General features: G+C 43.9%; 1 protein-coding gene across 4 annotated transcripts in view; it reads left to right on the top strand.

Moving 5' to 3' along the window:
* LOC124048149 (protocadherin-15-like) overlaps positions 1-25,763 on the top strand; it is a 353,300-nt gene that overhangs the window by 173,539 nt on the left and 153,998 nt on the right. For all 4 annotated transcript variants that reach the window (XM_046368624.1, XM_046368627.1, XM_046368626.1 and 1 more), the window contains 4 exons: positions 10,318-10,467; positions 12,153-12,346; positions 19,114-19,246; positions 22,028-22,107. In XM_046368624.1, the coding sequence (XP_046224580.1) occupies positions 10,318-10,467; positions 12,153-12,346; positions 19,114-19,246; positions 22,028-22,107 (557 nt within the window). The remainder of the gene's footprint in view (positions 1-10,317; positions 10,468-12,152; positions 12,347-19,113; positions 19,247-22,027; positions 22,108-25,763) is intronic.

Genomic DNA, 25,763 nt, shown 5'->3' on the forward strand with positions numbered 1-25,763 from the left:
TTTTGTGAATTATTGGTTGGTGAGCGGACCCCAGACCTCACAACCATAAAGTGCAATACGTTCTATGACTGATTCAAGTATTTTTAGCCTGATCCTAATTGGTATGTCAAATGTTATGTTCCTTTTGATGGCATAGAATGCCCACCTTGCTTTGTCTCTCAGATCATTCACAGCTTTGTGAAAGTTACCTGTGGTGCTGATGTTTAGGCCAAGGTATGTATAGTTTGTGTGCTCTAGGGCAACGGTGTCTAGGTGGAATTTCTATTTGTGGTCCTGGCAACTGGACCTTTTTTGGAACACCATTATTTTGGTCTTACTGAGATTTACTGCCAGGGCCCAGGTCTGACAGAATCTGTGCAGAAGATCTAGGTGCTGCTGTGCCCTCTTTGGTTGGTGACAGAAGCACCAGATCATCAGCAAACAGTAGACATTTGACTTCAGATTCTAGTAGGGTAAGGCCGGGTGCTGAAGACTGTTCTAGTGTCCTTGCCAATTTGACGATATATATATGTTGAAGAGGGTGGGGCTTAAGCTGCATCCCTGTCTCACCCCCCGGCCCTGTGGAAAGAAATGTTTTTTTGCCAGTCTAAAATGTACACTTGTTTGTGTTCATAGATTTTATGTCGTATGTTTTTCCCCCAACACCACTTTCCATCAAGCAGGCCCTCATGCCAAATTGAGTTGAAAGCTTATTTTTTTAATCAACAAAGCAAGACAAGACTTTGCCATCTTTTGTCAATTAGGGTGTCCATGGTGAATATGTGGTTTGTTGTACAATAATTTGGTAAAAAGACAATTTGACATTTGCTCAGTACATTGTTTTCAATTAGAAAATGTACAAATGTCTGCTGTTAATGCAGAGGATTTTCCCGAGGTTGCTGTTGACGCATATCCCACGGTAGTTATTGAGGTCAAATTTGTCTTGACTTTTGTGGATTGGGGTGATGTTAAGGGATTTTTTTTATCAATAATGACTAATGTATACATTTCAACAAGGACTGACTAATCAGAATACTATTATGTTACTGTATAGATGTATGAATTTTCTTTTAATTCTAGTACTGAATATAATGTGTGTAAATATAATCAAGAATTAGAACAATGACTGTCTGTTCCTTGGTAGAAATGAATGAACTTATCGTCAGACTGGCTAGAATACTTATCTACATAGGAAGACCTTGGCTCGGTCATAAATTATATTAAATTGGTAGGGAGACGATGTGGGAAGGCTTGAGATACTGCCTTTGTACCAGGGTGGGAGAAGAGACGGGAGAGACGGGACAGTTCGAAAACTAATGACGTCATTTTCAGTTTATAACCTGTGGTAAACTGTATCGTGTTCAGTACTCTCGAGAATAAACGCTACTGATTGATTTTGAGACTGGTCTCTGTCCATTTTATGCAAATAAGGGCCTTACAAATTCTTAGGTGTGGACAGAGTGTTGAATTGAATTAGTTAAACAAAACATAAAGGAATTGAATTCCTGTAACAGGTGATCAGTCCTTGGTTCCAAATATTGGGGAAGATGCCAGAGCTAAGGATGATGTTACAGAGTCTAAGTATAGCCAATTGGAATTTGTTGTCTGTATATTTTATACTTTCATTGAGGATACCATCAACACCACAGGACTTTTTGAGTTTGTTGCGTACGCCTCTTGGAGGGAACGCAACACCCTGCTACAACTCAACGTGAAGTGGAAAAGGTATTTGATCGTAGGTGCGGGGGAAGGACGACAGAGGCAGAGAAATGTACAGTTCACAGGGAATTTATTTCCTTAACACGGTTAATGTGGGGAAAGGGGGCTGGACGGAACCAAAGAAAGTCAAAGAGCCCCCTCTCCTACCTTACCTACCCACAACTTACCTAATCTTTTAGTACCTCCTGGCGTGCTAACCAAAATACAGGGGGTGGTCTGCCCAGTTCTTACCTAGTCTGCATAGACATTGTAAATACTACGGGTTATGTATGTCCGCTGGCCTCTTGCCTAAACACTCCCAAGGTGCGTTCCCCCCCCCCGCGGGGAACAAATTAAACAGAATAATTACTAACTTAAAGGGAACAATTTCAATAATCAAAAACACTAAGTCCTATTGGAATACACACCTCAGGAGTAGCGGCTACAAAAAACGTTCATGGACCAACAACCAACACAGGACATCAAAGACGCTCTCCCCTCCTGACAAAGGAACACTGGCTTTTATCCAGCTGTAGAAGGAGTTGGTAATTGAAGACAGCTGTTTCCCCTGACGAGAGGGAGGGTTCAGAGCTCCAATCATCGTGGGGGCCAACCAATCAGCTGCTTGAGGAATCTAGGATTCCATTTCCTGAAATACACACACACAAACCCACAACACAAGAAACTGGGGAACATAACACGCCCACCCCAAAACCTGCAAACTCCCAGTTTGCAATAACAAAAACCAACACGCATCTCCAGTTACTAAACCCGTGATAGAGCATCGGATCTCATGTTCGCCGAACCTTTCACATAGTGAATCTGTATACTGTATCCCTGTACAATCAGAGCCCACCACGAATGGCGGTTTGTACATTTGCCTAAGAAACACCAAATGATTATGGTCTGTGAAGACCAGCACAGGCAAGGCACTGAAGTCCACATATACCTCAAAAAACTGTAAGGCTAGCAATAAAGCCAGCGTCTCTTGTTCAATGGTGGAGTACCTTGACTGACACGAGTTGAACTTACAGGAGAAGAAACTGACAGGCCGATCCACTCCGTCTTCATCTTCCTATAAGAGAACCGCACCCACCCCCACAATACTAGCATCTACCTCCAACTTAAAAGGTTTGGCAAAGTTGGGGCAGGCAAGCACTGGGGCACTACAAAGCAGCACTTTGGCAGACTCAAAAGCATAGTACATTCCTGGGACCACTTAAATGGTACTTTGGGACTGAGCAGAGATGTAAGGGGAGCTACTACCATTAACAAATTCTTACAGAACGTACGATAGTACCACACCATCCACAGGAATCTGCGCAACTGGCGGCGAGTCGTGGGAGCAGGAAAAGCAACAATTGCTTCCACTTTGCCAGTTATTGGGAGCACTTATTTTGTCCTGTAGTTCATTCAAGGTAATTTGATAATCCAGAGGGTAGTCTTTAATAGTTGATTCTAAGATTTGATAGTCTTTAATAGTTGATTCTAAGATTTGATAGTCTTTAATAGTTGATTCTAAGATTTGATAGTCTTTAATAGTTCATTCTAAGATTTGATAGTCTTTAATAGTTCATTCTAAGATTTGATAGTATTTAATACTTCATTCTAAGATTTGATAGTCTTTAATAGTTGATTCTAAGATTTATCCCTCTATCTTTCTCTTTCCGTCTCTCTCCCTCTCTTTCTCTCTCGTTCCCTTTATCCCTATCTCTCCCTCTTATCTCTCTCCCCTATCTCCCTCTCTTTCCCTTTCTCTATCTCCCTCTTATCTCTCTCCCCTATCTCCCTCTCTTTCCCTTTCTTTCTTTCCCTCTATCTCCCTCTCTTTTCCTTTCTGTCTTTCCCTGTCTCTCTCTTTCTCCTTCTATTTCTCTCTCTCCCTCTCTTTCCCTCTCCCCCCCCATCATGTTAGCCCCTCTCACACAACACAGCACAACAGCAACTTGTATCCACAGTCACACTTGTCCCCTGATACCATATTCTAGAATGGCAGTAGCTCCACTAGTACTGTACCATTAAACATAGACACTATTACAGTACATCAGCAAGGTTTCGTTCTTTGATTCTTGAAATGCTGTATCCCCTTGGTTGGGGACAGACGCAACAGATCATTAGAAAACATCTGTCACTCCCCCCATTCTTTCTTTCTTTCTTTCTCTCTCTATATTTGATATTTCATTCTTTCCCTTTCTTCTCTCCCTCTCTCTCTCTCTCTCTCTCTCTCTCTCTCTCTCTCTCTCTCTCTCTCTCTCTCTCTCTCTCTCTCTCTCTCTCTCTCTCTCTCTCTCTCTTCTCCTTTCTCTCTCTCTCTTTCCCTTTCTCTCTCTCTCTCTCTCTCTCTCTCTCTCTCTCTCTCTCTCTCGCTCCCTTTATTCCTCCCCTCTCTCTCCCCCTTTACCCCTATTCTCTCCCTCCCCCTCTCTCTCCCTCTTCTTCACCCCCCCACCCCTATCACACAACACAGCACAACAGTAACTTGAATCCACAGTCACACTTGTCCCCTGATACCATATTATAGAATGACAGTAGCTCCACTAGTACTGTACCATTAAACATAGACACTATTACAGTACATCAGCAAGGTTTTCTAGTGAGCAGTAATCCAATGTTCTTGAAATCCCTCAAGAGTTTTTCATCCTCAATGTCCTATTTGTTACATTTCTGTCACATTGTATCCTTGGCGAACGGCATGCTGGGTTTTGTTGTATAATGCTGGAGTGCATTACACTGTCCTTCCCTTTACGGCCATATGGATAGAACAATGGTGTTTGTCGACTATAATGATCTGTTGTTGCTCACACAAACGTCTTACGCTTTTCTCCGTCCAGCTAGCCATTAGCACAGGGCCTGTACTTCATTTAGCGTGTGTGTGTGTGTGTGTGTGTGTGTGTGTGTGTGTGTGTGTGTGTGTGTGTGTGTGTGTGTGTGTGTGTGTGTGTGTGTGTGTGTGTGTGTGTGTGTGTGTGTGTGTGTGTGTGTGTGTGTGTGTGTGTGTGTGTGTGTGTGTGTGTGTGTGTAGTCATGGCCAAAAGTTTGAGAATGACACATATTAATTTCCATGAAGTTTGCTGCTTCAGTGTCTTTAGATATTTTTGTCAGATGTTACTATGGAGTACTGAAGTAAAATGACAAGCATTTCATAAGTGTCAAAGGCTTTTATTGACAATTACACGAAGTTGATGCAAAGAGTCAATATTTGCAATGTTGACCCTTCTTTTTCAAGACCTCTGCAATCCGCCCTGGCATGCTGTCAATTAACTTCTGGGCCACATCCTGACTGACGGCAGCCCATTCTTGCATAATAAATGCTTGGAGTTTGTCAGAATTTGTGGGGTTTTGTTTGTCCTCCCATCTCTTGAGGATTGACCACAAGTTCTCAATGGGATTAAGGTCTCGGGAGTTTCCTAGCCATGGACCTAAAATATCAATGTTTTGTTCCCCGGGCCACTTAGTTATCACTTTTGCCTTATGGCAAGGTGCTCCATCATGCTGGAAAAGGCATTGTTCATCACCAAACTGTAAGTCGCTCTGGATAAGAGCGTCTGCTAAATGACTTAAATGTAATGTAAATGTACCTGGTTGGTTGGGAGAAGTTGCTCTCAAGAGGATGTATTGGTAACATTCTTTACTCAGGGTTGTGTTCTTAGGCAAACATTTGAGTGAGCCCACTCCCTTGGCTGAGAAGCAACCCTACACATGAATGGTCTCAGGATGCTTTACTATTGGCATGACACAGGACTGATGGTAGTGCTCACCTTGTCTTCTCCAGACAAGCCTTTTTCCGGATGCCCCAAACAACTTGGAAAGGAGATTCATCAGAGAACATGACTTTACCCCAGTCCTCAGCAGTCCAATCCCTGTACCTTTAGAAGAATATCAGTCTGTCCCTGATGTTTCTTTGCTGCCCTTCTTGACACCAGGCCATCCTCCAAAAGTTTTCACCTCACTGTGCGTGCAGATGCACTCACACCTGCCTGCTGTCATTCCTGAGCAAGCTCTATACTGGTGATGCCCTGATCCCGCAGCTGAATCAACTTTAGGAGACGGTCCTGGCGCTTGCTGGACTTTCTTGGGCGCCTTGAAGCCTTCTGCAGAAATGCAGTGGAAATGTTTTTTGGGGATTCAGTTCATTTGCATGGCAAAGATGGACTTTGCAATTAATTGCAATTCATCTGATCACTCTTCATAACATTCTGGAGTATATTCAAATTGCCATCATACAAACTGAGGCAGCAGATTAATATTTGTGTCATTCTCAAAACTTTTGGCCGCGACTGTACATGACTCACCACGTGTATATTTATATGTGTTTCTCCGGTGTGTTTGCAGCAATTTGTAAGTAATATGTGAGAAGAGTTTGTGGTTTTGATTGTCGAGATTAGACAAAGCAATCAGTGTAAGAGCACTTATTGAAAAATGGAATTGTGGCAAAAGATAGATGGTGAATCCCAAATGTAAGGTGATGCAGTAGCCTCTCTCATTAGGTATTTTTGCATTCCCCTGAGCCAGCACCTACAACGTTTAAATGATGAATTCAGGAATCACCAACGACTGAGCTTTCATTCAACAGTAATACTCTCTGTTGCTGGCTGGTGCACTATGTCCAGCTGTAAGACCATAATAAAGCACAGCATCATTCAGAACAGCACAGCTCAGAACAGCCCAGTTTAGAACAGCCAAGCTCATAACAGCCCAGTTCAGAACAGCCCAGTTCAGAACAGCCCAGCTCAGAACAGCCCAGTTTAGAACAGCCCAGCTCATAACAGCCCAGTTCAGAACAGCCCAGCTTAGAACAGCCCAGCTCATAACAGCCCAGCTCAGAACAGCCCAGCTCATAACAGCCCAGCTCATAACAGCCCAGTTTAGAACAGCCCAGCTCATAACAGCCCAGTTCAGAACAGCCCAGCTTAGAACAGCCCAGCTCATAACAGCCCAGCTCAGAACAGCCCAGCTCATAACAGCCCAGCTCAGAACAGCCCAGCTCAGAACAGCCCAGCTCATAACAGCCCAGCTCATAACAGCCCAGCTCATAACAGCCCAGTTTAGAACAGCCCAGCTCATAACAGCCCAGTTCAGAACAGCCCAGTTCAGAACAGCCCAGCTCATAACAGCCCAGCTCATAACAGCCCAGCTCAGAACAGCCCAGCTCATAACAGCCCAGCTCAGAACAGCCCAGTTTAGAACAGCCCAGCTCATAACAGCCCAGTTCAGAACAGCCCAGCTCATAACAGCCCAGTTCAGAACAGCCCAGTTCATAACAGCCCAGCTCATAACAGCCCAGTTCAGAACAGCCCAGCTCATAACAGCCCAGTTCAGAACAGCCCAGTTCAGAACAGCCCAGTTCATAACAGCCCAGTTCAGAACAGCCCAGCTCATAACAGCCCAGTTCAGAACAGCCCAGCTCATAACAGCCCAGTTCATAACAGCCCAGTTCAGAACAGCCCAGCTCATAACAGCCCAGCTCAGAACAGCCCAGCTCATAACAGCCCAGTTCAGAACAGCCCAGCTCATAACAGCCCAGTTCAGAACAGCCCAGTTCAGAACAGCCCAGCTCAGAACAGCCCAGTTTAGAACAGCCCAGCTCATAACAGCCCAGTTCAGAACAGCCCAGCTCATAACAGCCCAGTTCAGAACAGCCCAGCTCAGAACAGCCCAGTTCAGAACAGCCCAGCTCAGAACAGCCCAGCTCAGAACAGCCCAGTTCAGAACAGCCCAGCTCATAACAGCCCAGCTCATAACAGCCCAGCTCATAACAGCCCAGCTCAGAACAGCCCAGTTCAGAACAGCCCAGCTCAGAACAGCCCAGTTCAGAACAGCCCAGCTCAGAACAGCCCAGCTCATAACAGCCCAGTTCAGAACAGCCCAGCTCAGAACAGCCCAGTTCAGAACAGCCCAGTTCAGAACAGCCCAGCTCATAACAGCCCAGTTCAGAACAGCCCAGCTCAGAACAGCCCAGTTCAGAACAGCCCAGTTCAGAACAGCCCAGCTCAGAACAGCCCAGTTCAGAACAGCCCAGTTCAGAACAGCCCAGCTCATAACAGCCCAGTTCAGAACAGCCCAGCTCATAACAGCCCAGTTCAGAACAGCCCAGCTCAGAACAGCCCAGTTCAGAACAGCCCAGCTCATAACAGCCCAGTTCAGAACAGCCCAGCTCATAACAGCCCAGTTCAGAACAGCCCAGCTCAGAACAGCCCAGTTCAGAACAGCCCAGTTCAGAACAGCCCAGCTCATAACAGCCCAGTTTAGAACAGCCCAGTTCAGAACAGCATACTGCTATCCTCAGTCCTGTTCCTCCATATGTTTGTTGATGTATTCTTCACTCAGCTATAACTGTCACTGGGTTATTCGCTGTTCCCTCTAGATCAAATGCACTGTTTATTTGAAGAAATGTCACCTGGCAGGTGTATCACTCAGTCTAAGAACCATCGTCTTGTCAGGCTTTGAAATTGCCAAGTGCCATGTCATCTGAAACCAGAATTGGAATTTTTCCAATAAGAACTTCTTGCAGTTCCATTTATCTTGCCCACCTCACCATATCTTTGTTTTAGAGACCTTATCTTTTAACAGAGTCTGTTAAGGCAATGTCTTATTGATGGACTTTGCCAGTCTGGCTATATTCCGATGTAGTTCTTTCAAATAACTTTTTAGGTTTGGATGTCTGTTTGTGATTCAAGGGCCGTATAGCAGATGGGCTCTGTGAAACTCACTCGTCAGCCTGAAGTATCTCCACTTGCGCTGCCGAATAGCTAGCTTTTCAGTGTGCTGACTGGGCAAGATGCTTCAGAAGGGCAGTCACCTGTGTTAGCAAGGCAGAGGTCCTTCATTCCAGCCCTGGTATGAGCCAAATCAGAAGGAAGTGGTACTTCTAAGCAAGCAGTGCTACGTTTCCCTCCAAAAAACCATCAGAATGTGAAATAATGCCTGGTGCCAAAAGATCCAGACAACATCAGACTTCGCTGAATGTAAACGTTGGCGTGCGGATCCCTCCAGCCCTAACTCTGGGGTGCACAGGGCAGTGGAATTAGCATTCCCGAGCACTCGGCTGCCATATCCTGGCAGTAACAGATTGATTAAAACACTGAGACCAAGCTCGCTTGTCTGGGAAGGCTTCTGAGAGCCGTTCCACCCATGCTGTTAAATGATGGATCCGTCGTGCATACGAACGATACCCAGTCAGTCAGTGCCTCAATATCTGTTTCCCCTCTCCAGCACTACCATGGAGAAATCCACAAGGATGTGTGTCTCTCAGTGTTTTGTGTTCCAATACATATTCGGTCGGAGTATGTCTATTTGAGTTCATTCAGTTGGCTCTGTGGCCACTGAATGTGTTATGCCACCCACTCTGCAAGACACTCTTTCTGCCAGTCAAATAACAACCGCTACCCACCCAATGATGTCAAATGATCACCTTCTCCTCTACCTCTGTCTTGCCTAGAGGCTTTGTGCTATGTTATGAAGTTGTGAGCTAGTAGAGGTTTTTATAATGCTAGCTCCTCTGAGTGGCACAGTGCATCGCACCGGAAACTCAGAGAAGGAAACGACATTTGGACATTTTCTCTCCCCACCACCACATCCTGCTGGAGCAGTGGAGGAGCCCGCAGCGCTATCCTGTCAAGACTTTGAAGTGTGGTGTTGCTAAGTACTATGAACATAAAGAAAACACTAAAAGGATGTTTCTCAATTCTGGTTTTCGCTAGCACTCACTGCTGTGTTTACCTGTGGGCTTTTTTAGATGCCTCTGTCGTCGTATTTTGGCGGGGAAAGAAGTACAACTCTAAAAGTTAATGGGGAGAGCTTTGAACACGGATGGTATTTTATTTTTTGCTCAACTGAGGATCAAGGTGCTTTTCTTTCTGTTTGACGCTTGTTGCATGCTCTTTTGTTTTTGAAGTTGCTGTTACTCTCGGTTAATTTGTGTGAGCGGTTGTGTTCTATGTGGAAGTTGACAGTCAGATACACACACACACACACACACACACACACACACACACACACACACACACACACACACACACACACACACACACACACACACACACACACACACACACACACACACACACACACACACACACACACACACACACACACACACACACACACACACACACACACACACACTTTACCTAATGAGATAAACAATAATGGTATGCAATCACAATTGGAGTTATAAGAGCATTGTAAATAAATATATGCCATTTAGCAGATGCTTTTATCCAAAGCGACTTACAGTCATGTGTGCATACGTTCTACGTATGGGTGGTCCCGGGAATCGAACCCACTACCCTGGCGTTACAAGCGCCATGCTCTACCAACTGAGCTAGTCTTTATTACTGTACGTTGTTGTTAAGACAATGGGCTTTGTTTAGTCATTGTGATGAATTAATATCTGTAAAACCTGTGTAAACAGCTTTCAATAAGGGTATTGCTCTCAATCTTTCATCTTTTGACCACTGGTCCCTTATCTTCCTTTTTTTGTCCTGTGACTGTCAGGGACTGTCCCATTGGTTTCTGCATTGACAGAACATGTCAGGGATATATTGGTTGTGGAGTTCTCTACTGCATACACGTGTGTCCTGAGGTTTTTGATCATTTCTCTCTCTCTCTCGCTCTTGCTCTCACTTCCCTTCTCTATAGATGGTGGCTTCTGATGGAGTTCAGGAGAGTACTCCAGTGGCCATTAATATCACAGTGATCGATGCCAATGACAACACACCAACCTTTTCGAACACCTCCTACAGTGTCAATGTTTACACAGATATGCAGCCTGGGGAAACAATATTACAGGTAATCAATATGCTGTACTCACTCGCTGTTTTCCCAAACCATCCACTTACTTAGAGTAATAGCATTAGTAAACCCGGAGTTATTGTGGTAACAGACTGTTTGGTTCAGCTCTCAGCAGGCTGCTGCCATAGGCTGTTCCCCTCTGGGCATTGGGAGGATTGTGGGTCATTTGTTAGAACCCCTGTTTCACAGTCAGAGCATGAGCCCAGTCCAGTCAGTCACTCTGATACTTAAAGGAAACAAAAGACTCAAATTTTGGGCAGTTTAATCTCTGTTTCTCTCATAGCAAGGCTGGTTAGGCTGGTTAGCCCGGTTAGGCTGGTTGGGCTGGTTAGCCCGGTTGGGCTGGTTAGCCCGGTTAGCCCGGTTAGGCTGGTTAGCCCGGTTAGGCTGGTTGGCCCGGTTAGGCCGGTTAGGCAGGTTAGGCTGGTTAGGCCGGTTAGGCTGGTTAGCCCGGTTAGGCTGATTAGGCTGGTTAGCCCGGTTAGGCTGGTTAGCCCGGTTAGGCTGGTTAGGCTGGTTAGCCCGGTTAGGCTGGTTAGCCCGGTTAGGCCGGTTAGGCTGGTTAGCCCGGTTAGGCTGATTAGGCTGGTTAGCCCGGTTAGGCTGGTTAGCCCGGTTAGGCTGGTTAGGCTGGTTAGCCCGGTTAGGCTGGTTAGCCCGGTTAGGCTGGTTAGCCCGTTTAGGCTGGTTAGCCCTGTTAGGCTGGTTAGGCTGGTCAGCCCGGTTAGGCTGGTCAGGCTGGTTAGCCCATTTAGGCTGGTTAGCCCTGTTAGGCTGGTTAGGCTGGTTAGCCCGGTTAGGCTGGTTAGCCCGGTTAGGCTGGTTAGCCCGGTTCGGCTGGTTAGCCCGGTTAGGCTGGTTAGCCCGGTTAGGCTGGTTAATGCTGGTTAGCCCGGTTAGGCCTGTTAGGTTGGTTAACCCGGTTAGGCTGGTTAGCCCGGTTAGCCCGGTTAGGCTGGTTAGCCCGGTTCGGCTGGTTAGCCCGGTTAGGCTGGTTAGCCCGGTTAGGCTGGTTAGCCCGGTTAGGCTGGTTAATGCTGGTTAGCCCGGTTAGGCCTGTTAGGTTGGTTAACCCGGTTAGGCTGGTTAGGCCGGTTAGCCCGGTTAGGCTGGTTAGGCTTCAGGAACACGTTAATAATGGCAGGTATGAGTTTCTTTGTCAGTTGAATGACTGTTGATGAGGTGCTTGTGACTGCATTGTCTCATTAGTCAGTCATCTTTGCGTTACAGTATGTAAAGTCTCAGAATGACGTATGGGGAGAATAACACTATACATGCTCTTCGTCACACACTGCAGCGTTCTACTACGTAAACACATGAATGTTTAGAGATTTCTATCGAAGTGTGGCCACTTTTCTACACGTTGAATATGAAGTATGTTATAATTGGATTATGTGAATGTTAAAAGGTATTTCTGCATTTGATTATGATATCAGTTTCTACTTCCTTATTTCAAAATCACTGACTGTATTTGCCATAAATGTTTAATAGTCCCCCAACGCAAGATATTTAATTATGCATTTGATATGTGTAGAATATATCAGCGAGGAATCAAACATTTCCGTATTCCTTGAAATGTGGGGAAAATATTGGGATAGATGGCCTTCTCCTAGTGAAGTCCCTGGGCTTAGGACACCAGAGGACACTGTCGAGTGAGAGACTTCCTCTCGTCTACCTTTCAGCTGACTGCTCTGGATGCTGACGGGGGTCCCAATGGGCTTGTGACCTACAAGATCCTGGCGGGGGATCAAGGACACTTCATCATCAATAACCGCTCGGGAGTGATCACCGTGGTGCCTGGCGTCTCCCTGGCCGTGGGACGTTCCTACACGCTGACCGTGAAGGCTGTGGATAGTGGTCCGGGGTCCCAGAGGAGGTGAGGCTAATAGGAAGCCCCAGGGAGCCCCGAGGGGTGGGAGCCTGGAGGGGAGGATGGGTAGGGCTGGGGGTGGGGAGAACGAGCAGGGGAGCTTGAGGATGGAAAGGTGGAGTAGGGCAGTGGAGGCTGGGAACTGGCGTGGCCAGTAAAAAGGCTGAGAGACGCAGAGGACAAGTCACTTTCCATTCCATCTGCAGCAGTCACAGACTCGCTTCCTTTCTCTCTCTTTCTGCTCCCCCCCTCTCTCTCTCTCTCTCTCTCGCTCTCTCTCTCTCTCTGTTAAATCTATAGTGTTCTGCAGGGTAACACAATTGTGCTAGGAAGATGTTACTGGCCCATCTGGCACCCAAAGCGGAAACTAGAGGCTTTTCATAATGATTTGCAATGCCTACCCTCCAACTCAATTCAATCTGTGTTGCCTTTTTGCCCTCTGTAAAGCTTGGTGGCCACAGGATCAATAGGCTGAAATATAAAGAGAAATGTAGTGAATTTGGCAGTGACTATTGGCTCAGTTCTATCTGAAGAGGAAAACGTTAGGGCTGGGGGAATTTAGTCTTTCATCGAACATGCCAGGTAAAAGTTTTGCCGCACAAAGATCCTTGTAAGCCTTTATCTTGAGTCAAGGACAAACACGCAAGATAAGACTGTGTTGATTAGGGGTGTGAATACGTATGTGAATACGTATCCAATGACTGGGAACCATGTAATAATCTGGGGCCTCGTTTATCAATCATGCGTAGGAACAAATCGGTGCGTCAACCATGTGTAGGATCCTTTCCACGCAGAGTGTGATATTTATCAACATGAACGTTGAGAGCGTGCGTACATTTACACACAGCCATGACCATGAGTATGCACAGTGCCAAGCGGTGGAATAAGGGAACTGCTTGTCAAGCGTAGAATAGAGAAAATATATGTTGAAATTGTGAGAGTAATAATTCAAGTATTTGTAAGATTTAATTGTATTTTCATTGTGAATTCATGCAACATATCTTGACAGGCATATACTTCTATCACATGAGTAAATATGTTATGAGAATAATCCATACGAAGTACAGTAATCTGTTAAATTAAAGGCACGTATGAAAGTGAAACCATTGTTGGAATACTATAAACGACTGAGATAATGGGAAAGAGAATGAGAGATCTTGCTCTGCTGGGAGATTTGTCACACGCTGCATTTCGCAGAGTGCATGTTTCTAGAGACAGGTGGTAACGTTCGTCGTCTTCCTCTGATGAGGAGTAAGAGAGCACGTTTCTAGAGACGGGTTGTAACGTTCGTCGTCTTCCTCTGATGAGGAGTAAGAGAGCACGTTTCTAGAGACGGGTTGTAACGTTCGTCGTCTTCCTCTGATGAGGAGTAAGAGAGCACGTTTCTAGAGACGGGTTGTAACGTTCGTCGTCTTCCTCTGATGAGGAGTAAGAGAGCACGTTTTTAGAGACAGGTGAGATTCTTTTGTTGTTGCATGAATTACAGATTGGCCGTTCAGATATCATTTCCCAAAACCAATTTTATAGAATATTTGCAAGGATTTAAGACCTACTTTAAAAAGGCAAACACATGCCGTTCCGGTGCACATCCAAGTGCTATCCACACTTGGGTTTTTGGCAACGGGCACTTTTCAGCAGGAGCCTGCTGATCGGCACCTCACAGCCCTTGATGAGCCAATGTTTCGAATGCAATCATCAGCAAAACAAACTCTAACATATAACATTTTGCTATTTTGCTATTTGCCTCATGACTCCTGCATGCTTTGTTGACTATTCCATTTCTTGTTTACCCAACCGTGGGACAGACTACGTTTGTTCCCACACTCGGGACTCTGACTCTCTATTGGTTACACAGACTCTTGGCCTCCGATTTTTATTCTAACCACCTCTCGCCCGGCTTTGTATTCATGTTGCTTGATGAAATTGCTGTACAATATGATATTGTTGCCATCTAATGCACATTCAAATGTCATAAATCAACACTGCAGAGCTCTCCCTGTCCTCTGCCATGCCTTGATTCTATTACTGCTGATGATATCTGGAAATGTGCATGTCGACCCTGGCCCACCTTCTATTGCTATTGCCAATTCTGACTTGTGCTCTGATATCTGCTTCACTGATATCTGCTCTCGTAAAAGCATGGGTTTTCTGCACGCTAGAAGCTTATTACCTCAAATGGATCAATTGAAAGTCTGGGTTCACAGCTCCAATCCAGATGTGTTGGTCATTACTGAGATGTGGTTATGGAAGAGAGTTTTTAATACTGATGTTAACCTTTCTGGTTATAACCTTTTTTGGGCGAGACAGAGGTGGAGGAGTGGCAATCTTTACCAAGGACCACCTCGGCACATGCATACTCAAGTCTGACTGGCTCTCGTTCAGGCAAATGAGAAAAGTGCACTCAGGCTGTCCAAAAGCCAAAGTTAGTTACTTTGAAGAGCAGTTCTCTCTCTGTGGGTCTAACCCCAAGAAGTTCTGGAAAACAGTTAAAGACCTGGAGAATAAACCCTCCTCCTCACAGCTGCCCATGTCCCTTAATGTTGATGATGTGGTTGTTACTGACAAGAAGCACATGGCTGAGCTCTTCAATCACTACTTCATTAAGTCAGCATTCCTATTTGACAAAGCCATGCCTCCTTACCCATCCAACATTTCCTCATCTCCCACCCCTTGCGACTAGCCCTGATTCTCCTCCCTCTTTTCCCCCTCCCTTTTACAAAGTTTCTCCCTGCAGACAGTCACTGAGTCCGAGGTGCTAAAGGAGCTCCTGGATCAGATGGTTTAGATCCTTTCTTCTTTAACTTCTTATGGTATAGGGGACACTTGCGTCCCACTTGGGCAAAAGCCAGGGAAAATGCTACTTTTGTAATACAACTTCAGGTATTTTTAAACGTTAATAATCGATCAAATTGAAGACGGGTCTACACACAAACTAAGCTACTTTTCAAGTCTTGCGCAACTCTCAACAGTGTTACGCAGTTCCTAGATGGCCAGACTTCTTCATTGCACAAAGGAATAACCTCACCCAAATTCCAAAGTCTGGTGACATCCAGTGGAAGCGGTAGGAACTGAAAACAAGTTCCAAAGGAATATTGTTTGCCAATGAGAAGTTCAATGAACATACAGAGACCTCAAAAAATATAAATCTTAACGGTTAGTCCTCTGGGTTTTGCCTGCTACATAAGTTCTGTTATACTCACAGACATGATTAAAACAGTTTTAGAAACTTCAGAGTGTTTTCTATCCAAATCTACTAATAATATGCATATCCTCTATTCTTGGCATGAGTAGCAGGAAGTTGAAATTGGGCACGCTATTTATCCAACTGTGAAAATGCTGCCTTAAGAAGTTAATGTTAATGTTGCAGCCCATATCATCGCCAAGCATATCTCTGGCCTGTATAACCTGTCTCTCCTCTCTGGGGAGGTTCCCATTGCTTGGAAGGCAGCAACAGTGCATCCTTTATTTAAAGGGGGAGATCAAGCTGATCCTAACTGTTATAAGCCTATTTCTATTTTTCCCTGTTTATGAAAAGTGTTGAAAAACTTGTCAATAATCAACTGACTGGCTGTCTTGATGTCTATAGTATTCTCTCTGGTATGCAATCTGGTTTCTGCTCAGGTCACTGCAACCTTTAAGGTCCTCATTGGTGTAACCATTGCCCTTGGTTATAAGCAATGTTGTGCTGATTTTTTTTATTGACTTGGTCAAAGCTTTTGATACAGTAGACCATTCCATTCTTGTGGGCCTGTTAAGGAGTGTCCCTGAGATGTCTTTGGCCTGGTTTGTTAACTACCTCTCTCAGAGTGCAGTGTATAAAGTCAGAATATCTGTTGTATCAGTCACTGCTTGTCACCGAGGGAGTACCCCAAAGCTCGATCCTCGGCCCCAAGCTCTTCTCAATTTGCATCAACAACATAGCTCAGGCAGTAGGAACCTCTCTCATACTGTCTTAAACTCAGCTGGCCCCTCCACAGATTTTGTGTTTAACACTATACAACAAAGCTTTCTTAGTGTCCAACAAGCTTTCTCTGCCCTTGACCTTGTTCTCAACACCTCCAAAACAAAGGTCATGTGGTTTGGTAAGAAGAATGCCCCTCTCCCCACCGGTGTGATTACTACCTCTGAGGGTTTAGAGCTTGAGGTAGTCACCTCATACAAGTACTTGGGAGTATGGCTAGACGGTATACTGTCCTTCTCTCAGCAAATATCAAACCTGCAGGCTAAAGTTAAATCTAGACTTGATTCCCCCTATCTTAATCGCACCTCCTTCACCCCAGCTGCCAAACTAACCCTGATTCAGATGACCTTCCTACCCATGCTAGAGTACGGAGACATAATTTATAGATTTGCAGGTTAAAGATGCTCTCGAGTGCCTAGATGTTCTTTACCATTTGGCCATCATATTTGCCACCAATGCTCCTTATAGGACACATCACTGCACTTTATACTCCTGTAAACTGGTAATCTCTGTATACACGTCGCAAGGCCCTCTTGCTGATGCTTATTTATAAAACCCTCTTAGGCCTCACTTCCCCCATCTGAGATATTAACTGCAGCCCTCATCCTCCACATACAACACCCGTTCTGCCAGTCACATTCTGTTAAAGGTCCCCAAAGCACAGACATCTCTGGGTCGCTCCTCTTTTCGGTTCGCTGCAGCTAGTTTTTCCATTTTTATTTTACCTTTATTTAAGTAGGCAAGTCAGTTAAAGAACTAATTCTTACTTTCAATGATGGCCTAGGAACAGTGGGTTATCTCAATCTCTTCATTCAAGGACTCAATTATGGACACTCTTACTGACAGTTGTGGCAGCTTTGCATGATGTGTTGTTGTCTCGACCTTCTTGTCCTTTGTGCTGTTGTCCGTGCCCAATAATGTGTGTACCATGTTTTGTGCTGCTACCGTGTTGTCCTGCTGCCATGTTGAGTTGCTACCATGATGTTGTGATTTTGTGTTGCTACCATGTTGCGTTGTCATATGTTGCTGCCTTTCTATGTTGTTGTCTTAGGTCTCTCTTTATGTAATGTTGTGTTGTCTCTCTTGTCTTGTCGTGTTTTGTCCTAGATTTTTATTCGATTTTTAATCCCAGGCCCCGGTCCCCACAGGAGGTCTTTTACCTTTTTGTAGGCCGTCATTGTAAATAAGAATTTGTTCATAACTGACTTGCCTAGTTAAATAAAGGTTCAATCAAATTAAAATACATTTGAAAAATAATGCATAAAAGACGCTGCTGAATGTGGTGGTAAAGAGGCCAGTTGGTATACACAACTCGTTCATTCTGCAGAACAGCAATGTTGTCCTACACGCCTACAGGATGGAGCTGTTGAGGATGTATGGCTTATTTTTGAGTGTTGCCTACACATTTGAAGTATATTTGCCATTGCTAAAGCAGCTTGAATTGTCCTAATGGTCCTCTCTTTGTAGCTATGTTTTGTTTTTACTGGTCAAGCCACAACTGAGCAGCCAAATAAAACCTTTTTGTTGTACTCCTCCTCTGACACCATCACCTTTATTTTGGTCTCGGAAAAGTTGTTTGTTTTTTTCTTCGATTTTTGCGTTGCGACTTTATACTTCGTTGTATGGCCTTGTGTATTCCTCACAGGCTTTACTGGGTGATTTTGGCCATATATGGTTCGTTGGGGGTGTTTTGAAATGCAAAATAGCCAGAACAATAGGTATTTATCAATGGTTATCTCCTACCTGTGTGCGTTTGACGCTCGTATGATTGTTTGATAAGTTGCTACTTATATTTACAAGGTTCTGTGTGGAAACATGTCCAGGATCAAAACCGTTTGATTCATGTTTCCAGTGGCTTTATGACTGAAGCAGCCATGGTGGAAAAAAGTCTTCAAATAACCAGTCTTCAAATAACCAGTCTTAAAGGTCCCTCATATGTCTCTCTAAAATTGACTTGCTGTAATCATTCAATTATGTTTATTCTGTTCAGGCCCGACTCAGACACTTGGAGCCTAGTGTTCTGTACACAACTGTGATTTCACTGACCAGGGATTCAGTCTCTAGTGAAGTACTGTACCTTGCTCAAGTTTAGAGGTTGTTTATTTCAGCTTTTCTAAAACAATCTCAAGTTTTGATGTACCATTGAATTGGTTCTCTCTAAATGCTGCAGGATACAAATTATACCAGATACTGGGAGAGGTTGTATCTAAAAACTAATTTACAGCTGAAATATGTCAAGGGGGAAATGGCGCCACAGTTCGCCACTGCACCTTGGTTATTTATTTTGTTTGGTGGATGAAACGGAGGAGAAGAGTATCCAGCATTGTGGTGAAAGAAAATAGCAAAGCATATAGTGCTGTTCTATAGGTCAGAGTGGAAAACAAAACGCTGTTTGTTGTTTGAAGTAACTTCTTTATTGTTTATTGTAATGTTATTGTAATATTGCACCGACTACAGACTTCAGCTTTAAGTTGGCGAACCTTAACTCTTGTCCAACCTACGTACAGTACCTCCTAGCTTTGTAATCGACAATCTAATAGATTTTCTAGCAACCCCCAACCCCCCAACAAACACAAAACAAACAAACACTGACAACAGAACCCTACATCCTACACAGAAATTCTCATAATGTAAACAAAACCCGCCTTCAGTTTCTGTTTTTCAGAAGTGAAGCTCTTTGTGGAGAGTTGAAGTTGATAAAAGTGTTTTTTTTATTGTTAAAGTTAAAACCAACACATTTCAGCCCTCAGCCGTCATCTGGGTTTTTTTCCACCCAGAATGAATTTCTCCCCATCCTTATCTCCCGTTGCAGGAGCTCCATCACCACCGTGTACATTGAGGTGCTCCCCTCCAACAACCAGAGCCCCCCATGCTTTCCCCGCTTCCTCTACAGCCTGGAGGTCAGCGAGGCCATGAGGATCGGAGCCACACTCCTCAGCCTGCAGGTGAGCACCGGGACAAGGCTTCTTCACAATGGCACACTGTTCTGTAGCACACACTGAGCATACTGTACCCTAATCTGTACCCTGATCTGTACCCTGATCTGTAGCCATAGTTTGGTGGCAGCGGTGGGATCTGCTTCAGAATCTTACCTGACTATCATTGTCAGGCCACAAGTGTACTCTATACAGCTGAATAGCTCCTAACAATGGCCCCTATTCAGTCTGTATGAGAAGGGACTGAGACAGTTACTAATGTTACAGATTAGTCTGTAAGAGAAGGGACTGAGACAGTTACTAATGTTACAGATTAGTCTGTAAGAGAAGGGACTGAGACAGTTACTCATGTTACAGATTAGTCTGTATGAGAAGGGACTGAGACAGTTACTAATGTTACAGATTAGTCTGTTTCAGAAGGGACTGAGACAGTTACTAATGTTACAGATTAGTCTGTTTCAGAAGGGACTGAGACAGTTACTAATGTTACAGATTAGTCTGTTTCAGAAGGGACTGAGACAGTTACTAATGTTCCAGATTAGTCTGTATGAGAAGGGACTGAGACAGTTACTAATGTTACAGATTAGTCTGTATGAGAAGGGACTGAGACAGTTACTAATGTTCCAGATTAGTCTGTATGAGAAGGGACTGAGACAGTTACTAATGTTCCAGATTAGTCTGTTTCAGAAGGGACTGAGACAGTTACTAATGTTACAGAATAGTCTGTTTCAGAAGGGACTGAGACAGTTACTAATGTTACAGATTAGTCTGTATGAGAAGGGACTGAGACAGTTACTAATGTTACAGATTAGTCTGTATGAGAAGGGACTGAGACAGTTACTAATGTTACAGATTAGTCTGTATGAGAAGGGACTGAGACAGTTACTAATGTTCCAGATTAGTCTGTATGAGAAGGGACTGAGACAGTTACTAATGTTACAGATTATTCTGTATGAGAAGGGACTGAGACAGTTACTAATGTTACAGATTAGTCTGTTTCAGAAGGGACTGAGACAGTTACTAATGTTACAGATTAGTCTGTTTCAGAAGGGACTGAGACAGTTACTAATGTTACAGATTTGTCTGTATGAGAAGGGACTGAGACAGTTACTAATGTTACAGATTTGTCTGTATGAGAAGGGATGGTCAAGCAGTTTATGTAGACCTCTTGGACTGTGCACACAAAGAAAATGATGCTTCCTAAAGAGTTCTTTGGGAAGGCTGATGGTTCTATGTGGATCCATAATGGCTCAATGAACTCTTTGAGCTCTTCAATAGTTCTGTACAGATCACTGTTTTTTGTTGTTGCTCTTTTAGTCATAACTAAAGTGTAGGGGAGGTGGCTCATTAGAATATTTCGGGACGTGGTTTGCGCACAGCTCTTTTTGTACAACCATGAGTAAGAGGGTCATTACAGTTTATGTAATCTGTTGTGTTATGATGTTAAATGTTATGTAAGATTATGGCCTTTATTAGTGTTTTGTGAAATATTTGTCTGGCCATTGAGAATGGTTATTAAATCAGTCAGTGTTTCTCATTTCCCTCCTCTATTACAGACATAGCTCACTAGATTCAACTTGTTAATTAACACAATAATAACACCTATGGAAGTTTAACAATATAATATGGCTGACCAGAATTAAATACATTAGAATATTGGCTCATTGGAATATTTTGGGGCGTTGTTTGCGCACAGCTCTTTTTGTACAACTGTGAGTGAGAAAAAAACTGTATGGTTCTACAAAAGGATCTCCAAAAAACCTTTCAGATTGTGAAATATTCTTTGTAGAACCATTCTCCATAAAGGTTCCATAAAGAACCATAAAAAAGGGTTCTATGTGTTATGCAGGTGAGTGAGGACCCAAAAGTGACTTAACAGAAACTGAGTTTATTAAAGTCCAAACAGGTAAAACATAATCCTCAATCCTTTACAGGAGATGTCCAAACAGGGAAAACATAAATCCTCTAGTTGTTGAGGAGAATAGCAGGACAAGCGGCAACAGACTGCAGGTCCCTTCGGGTAGGCGCGGGCCGTAGCGGACAGAGACACCTGCTCACACGCAGCATCTGATGAAAAGGCAAAACACGACAGGACGGAACAAGGACACAGCAAACAAGAATCCGACAAGGACAGAGGCAGAAACCGAGAGAGAAATAGAGACCTAATCAGAGGGCAAAATAGGGGACAGGTGTGAGAGAGTAAACGAGGTCGTTAGGAGAATGAGGAACAGCTGGGAGCAGGAACGGAACGATAGAGAGAGAGAGGGATAGAGAGAGAGAAAGAAACCTAATACGACCAGCAGGGGGAAACGAAGAGAAGAGAAAGCACAGGGACAAGACATGACAATACATGACAATACATGACACTATGTAGCCCCAAAAAGGGTTGCAACCATAGTGGCACTCTTTTTTGGTGCTATATCTTTTTGAATGGTTCTTTATAGAACGTTAGGAAAGGGTTCTTTATAACACCATACAGGTTCCATTTAGAACCTTATGAGAATGGTTCTTTATAGAACCTTCAAAAAGCGTTCTATATAGCACCAAATAAAGGTTTTACTTTGGTTAAAAAAATATGTGTACCAAACTATTGTTTGTAATGCAGAAATGGACTGGACACTGTGTGCAGTCATTTAGTCATTGTGAAATTGGGTTTGATCTCGCCACATTACATTTATGGACTGCGCTATGGGTTTAACTTGATGCCTTTTCATTCTGTTGTTTTATTGGAGTCGTTGTGAAAGTAGTGGAATAACAGCAACATGAAGGGGCCTCTCTGTGTCGCTACAGGCAACGGACCGTGAAAGAGACGTCATCACCTACAGCATCCAGAACGGGGATCCCCACCACCTCTTTGAGCTCTCGCAGATGTACGTGAGCTCATTTTAGTCATCAACTACATTACCTATCATAGTAGCGAATTTATCCATGAAACGAATAGAAATAATATTTCTCTGTTACAGAGGAGTCGATTTGGGAAAATCGACTCCTCTGCCTGGTTAAGTGTCTGGAGCTTTTTTCAATACAGATAGTAAACCGAACTGTTCTCTCTGAAACTCTCCACGAGACACTAGGGACTGGAAATGTAGATAATATTCTCCCTAGCATATTAAATACATAATTAATAAGTAATAAATGAATAAAAACCAAAACAATTCTCTCCCAGTTTGAAAACAGTCCACATATCAGATTAGTAGTCTCGAGGTTACCCCTGTGCCTTGGCTTGGAGTAAATCTTTTTTCTTAATTTCAGAGATGAAATTGAAGCCTGCAATAAGATTTGGTGTGATTGTTTATGGAGCACTTTTGTATGGCTAGCGGCGAAACAACACAGCAAATTCTCAAATGTTAAATCTAACACTGAAAGTGTGGACCTGTACAGACATTGGTTGGAAGACTTATTTCCCAGTGTCCCTTGCATTTTGAGTGAACTGTGTTTGTTAGTGACAGAGACATCATTGTTGCATTCATCTGTTTTCAGTCCTCTGGATTTCATCAGGTGAGATCCTGAGTGAATATCTTATCATTTATTATTATTATTATTATATTATTATATTATTTAAATTTAATTATTTAACACAACACAATCCACAATCCACAACACAATCCAAAACATATTTTGAGGTCCTAAACTATAAACTTAACAATTAACTGTAAATGTTGAATTACCACTTATTGGTGTAAAATAACCCCCAGTGTTGGTATTAATAACCAGAGTTGAACCATAAGCACACCCATTATCATATTTAGAGTTAGAGATAGAGTTATTTTTGGCCACCCATGACAGTAAATGCCAATCCTGTTGATCATATTATAGGGACTTTCAAGAATGTTCAACTCCACTGCCTCCCCCCCAACATCAACATATGAGAAAATGGTTACAAAATATAGAGGAAGATAAGTATTTCCAAAAATATAATGGGTGTGCACTGCGTTGCCAACTCATAATATAGGGAGCAGGTGAAGCCAAGTGCAGACTCAGACGAGTAGATATGGATAACGTAACCAAGGTATTTATTGAAAAGCAGGGGGAGATGGGGTGCAGGCCAGGAGGAGCTCGGGTGGGTAGCAGGGAACCAGGAACTGAGGCTACGCCTGGGGCAAGGGGAGTAGGGGCAGGGAAAGCAGGTCCAGAGTGGAATCCAAGGCAGGGAAGACGAGACAGGGACCAGAGTCAGTGCGGACAGAATGAGCAGAGGCTACAAACTGGCAGTGTGGAAGTGGAAGGGCTGAGTATTTGTAGAGGTCTTGATTATGGAACAGGTTGCAGCTGGTGGGGATCTGCTCTGACTCCAGCACACCTGTCTCCACTCACACAATCGGATACACCCACACAGGGAGAGAGAGGGAGAGAGCACTGGGGATGTGACCGAATGCCTGCAACCCAGCAGTTGGGTCATCCAAATAACCCAGTATATTTTTGTATCAGCCCTCAAAATAAAGCCTTATGAAATAACTATTGTGTTAAGTAATACAATGTTTGAAAATAAAGGAGAGCTGCACACTCTAGGAGCTCAGATGCAAAAATGTAATGTCAAACGCTTCGACAGGCAAGCTGTCTTCACCAGGGTATAAATGTTAACATATTCACTTAGGCTCTCTTATGATGAACTCCAATAGGACTGAATATTGATAAATGTAACAACCATATCTCTGTCACTAACAAATCCAGTAATGGGTGGTGACGCTACAATTAACTTGAAAGGCAATCTGGAAAACATGCAAATAAAGCGTTACACTAAGCAGTGTGTTAATTCAACACTGTTCAGTGTCTATACAGGTCCACACTTTCAGTGTTAATTTGACACTGGGGAATTTGCTGTGAAGCCTAGAGCTATCCCTGTGCTCTCTCTTTTCTCTTTGCTCTCTCAATCTCTCTCTTCCCCCCTCCCTCCCCTCTCTCCCTCTCTGTTTTCCTCTGCAATAACCAGCACACTGCCATGCAGACATACCCACGTTACCAGAGGCCACTTCAATCATAGCGCCAAACTCACATTGTCATCAAGCCTCTCCTGTTGCAGACTGTCAAGCCCAGGAAATTGCATACACCACAACTATAGCATTTTAATAAGCCCCGCGTCTCATCAATAAAGAGGCAAATTAGAACAGTAGGGCACACGACTGGGGAGTTGGGGGGGGGGGGGTGCTAAGGCGATCTGGGCGGAGACTGTCTCTTATGGATAGGAGAGGCCCTAGCTCCCCAGTCCCAGAGCAGAAGAGCTCAAATATATCCCCTTATAAAGCCCCTAGTAGTCGATACATCCTAATAGATTCACTTGCCTGTCATAACACATTGTATCCTCATCGTCATACTACTGAGGTAAAATGTGCATATTGATCAGGTTCATCAGAAGAAAGCTATTTTCATCCAACTGATATAGTGAAAGGAGTTGATTATTTACAAGACAGTTTTACAAGTGACTCATTGGATTGCTTTGTATTAGACTTAAAACATCAGAATGTCCCGGCTGTTACGTGAGCTGTAGAGGTGGTTGAGATCAGAGACCTGCCTGCATCTTGTCGCCAGCTTAGCACCAACAACGGGCAGGCCTTACAGATCCAAATCTGTTGAATAACCTCTTCTCTGTGCGGCCTCTTAGTGGGCTTGAGACGATATCTTCTTTAATGCTCTCCTAGTCATTCAGCACTTCAAAACAACACCCTCGTGAATGATGTTCTCTCCCATGCTTGGTCTGAGCACGCTTGTGTTTCCAGCTGCTAATAATCATGATCTTTCATTTCAGCTTGGCGTTATCATCATCCTGTGATGTTTTAGAATGGGAGGATGCGTGTGCGCGTGTGTGTGTGTGTCGAAGCAATTCTCTCTATGAATAGCTAATACATATATATGAGAGTTGTGGCGGCAGCAATTGAGATGCCGCTTTGCATTTGTCTATTTAATTTCAACAGGGTTATATCAGTCCACAGTGGTCCTCACAGAACCCTTCCACCTCTTAAAAGATGGGTGTAACTGGCCTCTTAGAAGAGGAAGTGCAGATGTTCTCCTGAAAAGCGAATCATAAATGACTTCTAATTTCTGACTAATGTGTGTCTAAAATGATTGCTAGTGAGTAACCGTTATAAAAGTAGAAGTAGAGGGAAAATCGAGATGCATGACGGCTCCTCAGGTTGCTGTAAATTCCCCTCGAGTTCGGGCCCCATCTCTGAGAGCCGCAGCAGACAAACAGCCAACAGATGTAAAGCTGACAGCAGAGAATCATCCCATAGATTTAAACACTCAGGGATCAGTGTGTCAGAGGGCTGAAACCACTGCTGTATGCATGCCAAGATTAGCCCACACCAAATTACCTTGAACTGTCAATTCTATACACTCCATGTTTGTGCTCGGCTAGCTTGCCAAAGTGCCGACGCACAGCTGTCCTCTGAGCTTCCATTTTATTCTATTGAGCTGGCTGGTCCACACATAATGCATTTCTGCCCAGTGTATCAGACGCGCATGTACTTAAATAGCCAGGCTTCTATACCCCCAAGCAAAAAAAAATCTAATATTTTAGTACAAAGAATCT

The sequence above is a fragment of the Oncorhynchus gorbuscha genome, linkage group LG11 (assembly GCF_021184085.1).
Source record: "Oncorhynchus gorbuscha isolate QuinsamMale2020 ecotype Even-year linkage group LG11, OgorEven_v1.0, whole genome shotgun sequence".
Taxonomy (NCBI): Eukaryota; Metazoa; Chordata; class Actinopteri; order Salmoniformes; family Salmonidae; genus Oncorhynchus; species Oncorhynchus gorbuscha.